Source organism: Henckelia pumila, chromosome 2 (genome assembly GCF_033568475.1).
Source record: "Henckelia pumila isolate YLH828 chromosome 2, ASM3356847v2, whole genome shotgun sequence".
NCBI classification, from domain to species: Eukaryota; Viridiplantae; Streptophyta; class Magnoliopsida; order Lamiales; family Gesneriaceae; genus Henckelia; species Henckelia pumila.
In genome coordinates this window covers 176,089,966-176,102,429 of record NC_133121.1, presented here as the reverse complement: position 1 = coordinate 176,102,429, position 12,464 = coordinate 176,089,966, and the positions used below count along the sequence as shown (strand labels likewise).

The 12,464-nt window shown below is 33.8% G+C and overlaps 1 protein-coding gene across 1 annotated transcript; it reads right to left on the bottom strand.

Annotated features, from left to right (window-relative positions):
* Window positions 1-10,241: 10,241 nt before the first annotated feature.
* On the bottom strand, window positions 10,242-11,544 carry LOC140883458 (high-affinity nitrate transporter 3.1-like). Its single transcript, XM_073289927.1, has 2 exons — window positions 11,274-11,544; window positions 10,242-10,990 (listed from the first exon to the last, which is right to left on the bottom strand). Exons 1-2 carry the CDS (start codon window positions 11,410-11,412, stop codon window positions 10,506-10,508), a joined length of 624 nt encoding a protein of 207 aa, XP_073146028.1. The 5' UTR covers window positions 11,413-11,544; the 3' UTR covers window positions 10,242-10,505.
* Between the last annotated feature and the right edge of the window lie 920 nt (window positions 11,545-12,464).

Sequence of the window (12,464 nt, the reverse complement as noted above, 5' to 3'; positions counted from 1 at the left end):
GAAAACAAGGTGATTCAAATATAAATTATAGGTCCTCGGACGATGATTTTGATGGAGGAAATTGTTGTCACCTGATGGTTACACATGAAAGTCAACTCTTTTTGACAGGTTGTAGCCAACTAATTAGCCATGTTACTATAAGCATAGCAAACTTATTAATCGGTTTGATTATAACACAAGCATATTTGAGATAACAAAAAATTGTATATCTATATATATATATATCACCCAACAAGAAGAAATGAATCTATTTCACTGTTGCATTATTTTTTTATTCATTGGTTATAAGCAAAAGACAAACCTGCGTACCACATTTTATATAATACTCCTATGACATCCATCGATTTCACCGTTGCATTATTTTTTTTATTCATTTAGTTTTAAGCAAAAGACAATTTTGCGTACCACATTTTATATAATACTCATATGACATTGACCTGTAATATATCGTTATCGAAGAGTTGATTCTACTCTATGCCACTTTCATTTGTTTTTTTTATTGAGGATTTGTGTATCATAATTCACATCATGGTGTTTTTTTTTTAAAAAAATATTAACACTTGGGGTAAATCAAGTGAAATATGCAATTGCTCTCTTAGCTCACTCTCACATGTGATACTCTCACGTATAAGCTATGAGCTGGCATCTAGAAGGATGTAGATCTTTCTTCTTATGTAACAATATAACAAATTAGATTCTTTTTCTGTTTTCCTTTTTTGTTCTATTCAATTAAGTATTTGTATATAATGTAGGAATTATCCTTTTCGAACAAATCAGAGAAAATTTATCCTAATTCTTGCTTTCATCCTTTTTCTAACTTGGTATCAGAGCCATGGCGGAAGCCAACTCTGAATCTGAAATTTCCACGCCTCCAGCAAATCTAAATCATTTGCTCATTAATCCGGCGAATCAGATATCTTCCGTAAAACTCAGTGACGAGAATTTCCTCTTATGGCAAGTGCAAATCTTGGCTGGAATTCGTGGTTTGGGACTGGATGCCTATCTTGATGAAACTCAGCCCATACCTTCTCGCACCGCAATCTCTGGTGCTCAACCGGCGGCTATTAATCCTCTTTTTGTTACATGGACCCGACAGGATCAGTTGTTGGTTTCGTTCCTCCTAGCATCAATGACTGAAGGGATCCAAGGACAAATGATTGGATGTCACACTGCTGCTCAAATCTGGTCTCGGGTATCCAGCTTGTTTACTACTCGATCAAAAGCCCGAGTGATGCACCATAAGCTTCAGTTGCAAACTTTGAAGAAGGGCAGTCTCAGCATGAAAGACTACCTTGCTAAGATGAAGAGCTGTGTTGATACTCTTGCGGCATGTGGTCACTCTATTACTGATGAAGATTATGTTCTATATATTTTGGGTGGTGTTGGCTTAGAATACGATTCAGTGGTCGTCCACGTGACATCTCGGTTGGAGGCTTTGTCTCCTTCAGATGTTGGTTCTCTTCTCTTATCTCATGAAGGCAGAATAGAGTCTTATACGGTAAATGTGGATGGAACCCCTCCATCTGCTCATGTGTCTCAGCTCTCACAGTCCAAGGAGCGAGATCAGCAACGTACTGGATATTCATCGCGAGGACGCGGTCGTGGTCGTTCTTTTAGGGGCGGACGTCGTGGGTGGTACCATAATAACTCTCGCCCTATCTGCCAAATCTGTGGATTTGATGGTCATGTTGCTGAAAAATGCTATTATAGGTTCGATCGAGATTTTGTGCCTCAACGCAAATTTCAAGGGCCCTTCGTTCCATCTCACCATCATAATTATAAATCACCCTCTCACACCCCTACTGCTGCTGTGGCTATGACCCATCCAGAACCCATTCACGATGATTGGTGGTTTCCCGACTCAGGTGCATCTCATCATGTTACAAATGAGTTAGCAAATCTCTCGGTTGGCTCTGAGTACTCTGGTGGAGGTAAAATTCATATGGGAAATGGTTCAGGTTTGCCCATTACACATATTGGTGATTCACTCTTTCATTCTTCCTCACCTTCACGCACTTTTCGCCTACATAAACTCTTATGTGTTCCTGATATCACGAAAAATCTTGTCAGTGTTAGCCAATTTGCTACGGATAATAGAGTTTATTTTGAGTTTCATCCTTCCTTTTGTGTTGTGAAGGACCTCAAGACTCAAGCTCCTCTTCTCAAAGGCAACCTACATAATGGGTTGTACAAGTTTTGCCTTGGAAATCTGCTTAGTCCTACCTCCTCTGGAACTTGTCTCACTCACTCTTCATCTCCTCCAAATCAAGTGAGATCCTCACAGCCTCCTCAAGTAGTTCCTTCTACATTAAATCAATGGCATTGTCGTTTAGGACATCCCATGCTTCCTACTGTAATGAAAGTTTTGAATAGTTGTAATGCTTCATTTTCCAGTAATGACAAGTTTTCTTTTTGTTCCTCTTGTGAGTTGGGAAAAAGTCATAGAAACCCGTTGCCTCTTTCTTCTACTCATTATTCTGCTCCTTTACAACTAATTTATTCGGACGTTTGGGGTCCTGCAAACACTGTTTCTACCAATGGTTTTAAATATTATGTGAGCTTTGTGGATGCATTTACTAGGTATACTTGGATATACTTCCATAAAGCCAAATCTGAAGTGTTTCAAGTATTTACCAATTTTAAATCCACTGTTGAACTACAATCTCACACTAAAATCAAAGCCATTCAAACTGATTGGGGAGGGGAATATCGTGTGTTAGTGCCATTCTTTCAAAAATTTGGCATCTCTCATCGTATTTCATGTCCTCACACATCTCTACAAAATGGTGTTGTGGAAAGAAAACATCGTACCATTGTCGACATGGGACTTTCCCTGTTAGCTCACGCTCATATGCCTTTAAAGTACTGGGATGATGCTTTTGCTACTGCGGTTTTTCTTATAAATCGCCTTCCTTCTTCCAGCATCAATGGGGAAATTCCGTTTACTCGACTATCTCATGCCACCCCTGATTACACTTTTCTTAAGGTGTTCGGTTGTTTATGTTTCCCATACCTTCGTCCTACAACTCACATAAACTTGAGTTCCGATCTAAACCTTGTACTTTTCTTGGCTATAGCAGCTCCCATAAAGGATATAAATGCCTCAGTATGGATGGTCGAGTCTACATTGCTCGACATGTCAAATTTGATGAGCAATCCTTCCCGTTTCAAGGCATGCATTCCAGCACACCTCCTCCTCATGAAAGACCCTTGTCCACAGAGTATCTCCCCACATGTCCAGCCTCCCCTACTTCTATTCCTACCTCGACCAATGTATCCAGCTCATCTCGCTCTTCCACTTCTGTATTCTCTTCTATTCCTGAAATTTCTCCTGTTCTTCCTGATAACTCTCCAGCCCCTGTTTCTTCTAGTTCTCTTGGGCAGCCTGCACCAGCACCAATGAATATACACCCCATGGTTACTCGTTCCAAAGTAGGTATATTTAAACCAAAGGCTTATGTTACTCAAACATCCAGAATATGTGAACCATCCTCTGTTAAAGATGCTTTAGCCTTACCGGAATGGCGTGAAGCTATGAGGGCTGAATATAATGCACTGGTACATAATCAAACATGGTATTTGGTTCCAGCTCCCTCGCATACTTCCATTGTTGGTTGCAAATGGATTTTTAAAACTAAAACAAATCCAGATGGGACTGTGGCTCGATATAAAGCCCGGCTTGTAGCGAAAGGATACTCTCAAGCACTTGGTTTTGATTACACAGAAACTTTTAGCCCGGTTGTTAAACCAGTTACCATTCGAGTTGTTCTTACAATTGCTCTTTCAAAAGGTTGGTCAATCCAACAACTTGATGTCAACAACGCATTTCTCAACGGCAATCTCAATGAGGTGATATTTATGGAGCAACCTCCTGGTTTTGAACAACTGCAGCATAATACTCATCTTGTGTGTCGTCTCCATAAGGCAATTTATGGCCTCAAACAGGCACCTCGTGCATGGTTTAACAAGCTACAATCGGCACTTCAGTCTATGGGTTTCGTAGCATCCAAAGCTGATGCTTTATTATTTATCAAGTTTACCTCTACCTTGACTATATATGTTCTTGTATATGTTGATGATATTCTTATCACTGGTAGCAATTCTTCTCAGGTTCAACAGCTTATTCATCACCTTAATAGCATGTTCTCTTTGAAGCATATGGGTGACATCTCAATTTTCTTAGGTGTTGAAGTATCTAAGAGTTCAGATCAATGTCTATTTTTATCTCAAAGAAAATATGTTCAGGATCTTCTTGCCAAGACCAAAATGAATGCTGCCAAGTCTCTTCCCACTCCTATGGTTGCTGGTTCCAAACTTTCTGCCAAAGATGGTGAGCCGTTTTCAGATGCTACTCTTTATCGAAGCACGGTGGGGGCTTTACAATATCTTACTATCACCAGACCCGACATAGCGTATAGTGTCAACAAAGTTTGTCAGTTTATGCAGACACCTCTTGATTCTCATTGGAAAGCTGTCAAGCGAATTTTACGATACTTGAATGGTACTATCAATTATGGTGTACCTGTTAGAGCTAGCTCTCGGCTTGATCTTACTGGATTTTGTGATGCTGACTGGGGTAATGACCTCGATGATCGACGCTCTACATCAGGCTTTTGTTGGTTTCTTGGTGGCTCGCTTATTTCCTGGAGCTCCAAGAAGCAACCATTAGTGTCTCGATCAAGCACAAAGGCTGAATTCCGAAGTCTTGCAAATGCTACTTCTGAGCTTTTGTGGATCCAATCACTTCTCAGTGAACTTCATGTATCTACTGTTGATTCTCCAACACTATGGTGTGACAATCTCAGCACCATTTCACTTAGTGCAAATCCAGTACTTCATGCCAAGACTAAACACTTTGAACTTGACTTGTATTTTGTACGAGAGAAGGTTTTAGCCAAGGCCTTGAAAGTGCTTCATGTTCCTTCTGTTGATCAAATTGCAGACATGTTGACTAAACCCCTATCAGTTGCTTCATTTTCTCGACTTCGAACCAAGCTCCGCGTTGAGTTACACCCCTCACAGAGCTTGCGGGGGGCAATCAAGTGAAATATGCAATTGCTCTCTTAGCTCACTCTCACATGTGATACTCTCACGTATAAGCTATGAGCTGGCATCTAGAAGGATGTAGATCTTTCTTCTTATGTAACAATATAACAAATTAGATTCCTTTTCTGTTTTCCTTTTTTGTTCTATTCAATTAAGTATTTGTATATAATGTAGGAATTATCCTTTTCGAACAAATCAGAGAAAATTTATCCTAATTCTTGCTTTCATCCTTTTTCTAACTGGGTAATAAATAATTCCCTGCTTGGAAGTAATCGAAGGTGACATTTGGAGTTTTGCACAATAATGTTATGATTTAAAATATTTAAGTTGCAGCATTAACATCAATTATAGTTTTTCGTAAAACAAGAAACGTTCTATTCAATAATTGGTATCATAGTTCCTCCAAAAAAAATTAATAATTGGTATCATAGTCCAAGTCTCATGTTTGATTCTTATGAGTTACAAGAGTGCATTTATATATTAATTACGTGGTGCATGGATTGATGAGACAATAAATTCCCCTTTTAGAGACTTAGAGAGTACTTGAAACGTGGTGTGGTGCGCTATGATACGATTTTAAAATATTTAAGTTGCATCATAACCCCTAGCTATAACTTTAAAGTAACTATCTCTCAATTCTAAAAACACCACGTATTAATCAATTAATCAAAGATGAAAATGAACCAATAAGACTTATTTTTTAATTGGCATCGAAAGCAGTTTTCCCCAAAAAAAAAAAAATTATGAAAAAAAAGCTAATCAAATTGATTGAAAAAACAACCCCTCCTAAATTAGAAAAATCAAAACAATATTTTCGAATCTCTCATTTTTGAAAAAATTATAGACATTAGGCTCATTACTCGTAATCTGAATGTGCATTAATTTGGTAATTAATATAGTGGGCAGGACCATCCATACTAATAAGAACAGCGAGGCCCAAAAACTTTTAACTTTGTAAATGATATTTTTCTTAGTAAAATATGAGAATGTAAGTCAGGGGGGTAGGGAAACTGAAAAACTGATCTGTAGCTTGGTCTAATTTTAATTTTGGTTATCTAATCAGTCAAATTTAGGTTTTACCGTAATAAATTTGCTTATTTATATTTTATAATTATATTTTTTCTCTTGAAGTACTTACATGACATCGTGCCGATGATTGTTTTGGTGTTGGATACTTCTGATGTATTCGTTGCCCCATCAACTTTTTAACAAAAAAAAAAATACTTAAATTATAAAATCAGAAAAACTTATTGTACTAAGACCCAAATTTGATTAATTAGAATACTAAATTCAAAATTATGTAAAAAAAATTTACAATAGTTCTGAGTTATAATATAATGATATAATTGTCGTACACTTTGTCCGCACATTCAAGTCTTTTTTTTAAAAAATATTGTGTGACCAAGATGATCATTACCCAGTAACCCCGCGCATCGTCGCGCGGGTAAGAGTGTACAATGCTTTTGGTGTATTGATCTTTCGGTAAAGTATCATTAAGTATTTAAACCCAAACAAATATAAATGTTCAGTTTTTCGTTAGAAAAATGTTTGTTTAAACTTTTTGGGCCCACATTTTTTTTTCGGATGAAAATCAGTACAAAACATTAAAAATAAGGTACGAATACATGATATTCCAGTACAAAACATTGAAAATCTGGTATAAATGTATGATTTTTGAGTACTCAAATATATAGATAAATATTGACATTAATGACAAATTGTATGTTTTGATGAAAATGGGTACAAAATATCAGAAATAGAGCACTAATATATGTTTTTTGAGTACGAAATGTGTTAGATCTGGTATAAATATATGATTTTTTAATACTAAAATATTAATATTAATGACATATTTTTTTTATTAATAAAAATGTTCATGTTAATTTTATACTCAAAATCTTAGTTTTTATACCATATTTTCAATATTTTGTACTGAAATATCATATATTCGTACCTTATTTTCAATGTTTTGTACTCATTTTCATCCGAGAAAAAAATGTGGGTTCAGGAAGTTCAAACAAATATTTTTCTAACAGGGAACTGGACATATATATGTGTTTGAGTTTAAGTACTAAATGCGAATTTATCCTTGATCTTTTCTATAACTCCATGGAATTCAAAAGTGTGCCTCCTATATATATAGGCTTTCTGCCAATAAAGACAAATGGATCTTGGGATATATATTAATATTTGGTGTTGATCTTATCTTAATAATATTCTATTATTTCTATGATAGAAAACTATTAAAATATTTAATTCATCGAGTGCTTTGGACTTTGGACTTTGGAGTATTACATTTATAAAAAAATTATTTATTATTTTTTTTTATCAAATTCATAACATGTTATCCTATTAATTATTATGTTTTCGTCCAGCGTGGTGGCACAATTGATGTATATCTCTTCCTTGGAGTTTACTTTCATATATTATTTAATATTTAACGAAATTAAAGGCGAAAAATGACTTCATAATACAATGTATTATCAGACCTAAATTTCAACAACTAATGTACGCACGGAAATTTACGTTTGAAACAATAAATTATCACGTGATCATTAAAGTTGTTTGATGGGATGAGAAATAGTGAATGATTGATATTAATGTCATTCTTGTTACAAGTGATTCCACTTGCGATCAGTGTACGGGATCGAAATGCGATACTACTACTATCATATATTTCAGCTGGAAATAATTTGTTTCGTCCATTAACTTATTTAATATGGAGTTTTTTATTCTTTAAATTTTTGAATTTTGGTTTTTGTATGTTAGTTTTTAGTTTTCAATTATTTTGGTCAAATTACTCACATAATATCAGATAAGTCAACAATTTTTGATTTCACTTTCCCGATACCATGTCAATCAGTTGACAAAACATGACTGGAAACAAAAAAACCGAAATTATTAAATTAAAACCAAAATTTGAAAACTTCATGATCAAATTTAAAATGACAGTTTAATGAACAAAAAAAGTTATTTTCCTTATATTTTATCCAAAATATTTTTTAAAATTTAAACTCCATATTTAGAGTGTTTGCATTTTGCAAAAGCTTCTACTTATTTTGAAGTTGTTTTTTTTAGAGATTATAAAGAAAAAGGTAAGAAGTAAAAGTAGTGAATATTTGAGTGTTTGGAGAAACATTCATTCCAAACTTGTTTTTTAGTAAATGATAACAATATATTTATTCTATATAACACTTATCTCTTTTAATTATCTAAATGTTGGTACTCATACTGTCAATGTATTTACATAATTATTATTATATTTTGAATATTTTGTATTAAAATTAATATATCTTGTTATAATATATATGATTGCTTGAAAATTTATATAGGATTAACAAAGAAAAGTAAATGAAAAAATTTGTGTAAATACATAAAATATATTAAAAAGTTATGAAAATGAAAATTATAAAAAAGAGCTAGAAAAAAATGTTTGTAATAAAATATGATTGAATTTTATGAATTCAATTCAAAACTCTTAAAAATATTTTTTAAAAAAATTCAAAAATATTTATAAAAAAAGACGTAAATTTGAGAGAGAATATTATAAAAATGATTGAAGACAATTATGGAATATGATAAACGTTTTAATTGATATAAATGTCAAATTACAATTTAAAAGTACGTATTAAAAAATAAAATAGAGAAATAACAATCTTGCTACAAGTTTTTTGGTTAAAATTAAAATTATTGAAGTTAAAGCAAAAACATGAATTTACAAAAACTCCGAAGCACTTTCACAAAGTTAGAATCAAACAAGTATTTGCTAAAAGTTATCCCAAACATTCCTTATACTTCGGTCTAATCTGATTTGTGGGATTGACGAAATTAATAATCACATGAGCGATAGGAGATTAAATATACTTATTTACAATGAACATGATGTTATCGGCCTCGTGATCTTGGATAGATAGGCTTGCAGCTTGCTTTAACCAAACAAGTGATACAGAACAACTATTTAATCTATCAACTATTTAATCTATCTTCCATTAATGATATCAGAAAGCAAATTATATATTTTTCCTAAGAGTTCTTTCCCTTAAATAATTTTTTTTTTCCCCCGCAGATGCTTGCAATACAATTATATGACACAAACTATGATTTCAAAGTGGGAACACTCAAAAATTTCAAGAACCAACAAAATCAAATGAATATTTAGAGTTTTCTGTTTCATGCAATTGCGAACTCACGAAACAAGTTTTCAAATCCTTAATTTAAGCATTCCCTTTTCACAAATCTTAGTTTAAAATTTTATACATGTCTTCAAATTTTGAATCTAAAAATTATGTAGTCGAAATTCAAACCTATCATTTTATTTAACACAGAATAAACTATATTTAAAGTTTGTTCAAAATGTGCATCTGCAATCTTTTGGTAAAAGACATATTAATTTACACTTTTCAAACGAATATAATGGATATGCCTCTTATGGCTATTTTCATCCCTTGAGTTGTAATTTGAATGAAAACTAGCCTTGCGTTTCCAAAATATATATAGCTAGGTTCCAATGCGTGCCACGTGTGTCCCGACTACTCGATTTACACGATTATCTTCGTCCTTGATTATGATCATTAATTTGTAAAAATTAGCCTTTTCATAAATCAAACGTCTATAACTCTAATATATATATATATATTTATTTATTTATTTATTTATGTCTCGATTTTTTTAAATAATTAGCTGTACGGAGTTGCTAGAGTTGACTTCAGACAAGGAAGTTTCCTGGTAATTTCTTACATTTTAAGTCAATTAATGTCAGATACTCGTACATCTTGCAAATTTATCTGCAGGGATTAGATGTTTTCTTCATTTGCCGTAGAAACTTACAAATTGCAATTTTCTTTTGTTACGTTTTTCGTTTTGCAACTTTAATAATTTAGGTCGTCAAAAATTGAATATTAGTCGTATATCTTTTAAATTATGACCATTTTAGTTGTTATTTTTTTATTAAAAATATTAACGTGACATTGTACACGTGACAACTAAATCAATCGATGTCATATTAACATTATTTTTTTAAAAAAGATCAAAATCGTAAAATACAAAAGACACAATAAAATTGAAATTCGACATGACATGAAGACCAAAATCACAAATAAAAAACTACCTTTAATTTAATTCCCAAAATTCAAGAAACTAACATAAGCTAATTAAGATCAGACACAACATATATGAACAAATAACCTGAAAATGAATAATAATTAATTCATTCAAATTTTTATTGAACTCGAACATGTAATCCAACCTTGTAAACCATCACAAGGATTTCTACACCTCCTTCGAATATCCCCTCACATATATATATATATAAACATTATACTTTTGCATAATAACCAAAATATCACATGTAAAAGAAACAATACAGAAGTTGCTATGATCAGGAAATATATCACCAAACCAAGTTAAAAAGAAACATAGAAAAACTGTAAATTAAAAACTCTCGTGGATATATCGATCAATCACTTGTGTTGCAATGCCTTGGCCTTTCTCTTCTCCATGAAGAAGAACCCGAACAACGATATGATTGAGAAAGCCGAGAAGCAGATGGCCGATATGTCGAGCGACACATGTCGTCCGCTTATCGACTGAACCTGGAACAAGTTGGTGGTCTTGTTAGAATCCGTGGTCTGTCCGAACGCCACCTTCACCGACGCGGCGTCTTGGGCGTATGCGCGGACGAAATACGTCGCGGTCGGCACGTCCCTCGCCACCACCCACGTGAAGGTATTGCCCGAAGCACTGTATGGCTTGGTCACAATATCGTGTGAGCAGGTCTTGTCTTTCTTCAACTCGTCCACCGTTTTCCTCCACCCGCGATCCTTTTGGCTCACCGGAGCGTAGCAGAGCTTCACCGCCACGGTTTTGTAGGTCGAGTCGGTCCCTTGTGCGACGGTCGTGTTGAGGGACCATGTCACGGTTATCGAGTCTTGCCCGGCTTTAAGAACTGCATGGGGTTCCATATTATACAATTAATATAGAGTAACACTCCTGTGAAATGGGTCAATCCTACTCATATTTATAATGATAAATAATACTTTTGACATAAAATGTAATACTTTTTAATGGATAATCTATATAAAAGATCCGTCTCAAATATCAAGTTTTTGTGAGAATTTGGTCTTTATAAAAAATAATATTTTTAGATCATGTAACGAATTTCTGATCATAATATTGATGGATCTGTCGGATTAAAAAAAAACAGGCCGGAATTCTTGCCGGAAAGTTACCTTGTCCGGTTGTCGGTGAGGCGGTGACGACGAGAGTCTTGTGGCTCTGGAGAGAAGAGAAGGTGACACCATAGCAAGTAGATACCAAGCAACAAAACAGAAACGAGGCGAGTACTAGATAATTAGCTTGATTCGCCATTGATTGGATGCTTTTAGAACTGAAAGAAGTTCCAAGAAATTTGGGGGAAAAAGGTTGAAAAGATATGTGATCCCACTGAAGATGATGATCTGATTTTTTGGAGATGAGACAATTGGTCGAATCTTGACTAGTTTATATAGAAGCCCCACACAAAGACATTTTCCATTTATTACAATCACTGTATACCTTTTAAAAGAACCAAAGGGTCTTTATTTTTTTATTTAAAAAAAAGAGCCCAAAAAAGTCAAATATGACCAACTGGCAAATTTTTCCCATTTGGTGATGGTGACTAATAAAGAGTTTTATACATATAAAAAAGAAGATGGTTGAAAATTCTCGTGTTCTTATTATTTTTATGGGGGAAGTGTCCCCAAAGTATATTCAAGGGATGTGCTAATTGCCTATAGTTTTGTAGTTGACTTTAGTTTTTATATGCATGAATGAATCATGGTGTATAATTTCAGGATGAGTTCAAGAATCGCAGGAGATTCTTTTTTTATTTTCAATTTGATACTTGTCGTCATTTTATAAATAGATTTTAAAGAAATACTTGCGTCAAAATACGGATTGGTCCCTAGAATATTTAAAGGGGTTCGACTCGTAAGTAACATCAAAGGTTACAAGTGATGAAATGCTGTTTTCGTTTGAGTAAATGTCAGCATAAACATAGTATCTTAATTCTAAAAAAAAATTAAATTGATTTGGATATGTGAAGTCCATAAAAATACATATAAACCTCACATGATCAAATTAAAATTGGACTATTATGTATATAATGTGATAATGTGAAGGTGTGACTTTAATGTTATTATCTCATCAACGGTTGTTTTCCTTCATGATTATACATGGAATGTGGATCGAATTCTTACATTAATTAATTCTCCCGATTATAATTACAGTTATATATATAATATATATATATATGGTTACATATGGTAGTCAACAATTTGAATAAAGGAAAAGGGGCACATGAATTGTTAGCCGTGATATTAAGCCAAAAGGTACATGAGAAATCGCGGGTCGATGATCCCAATTGAAGTTTACCAAATTGT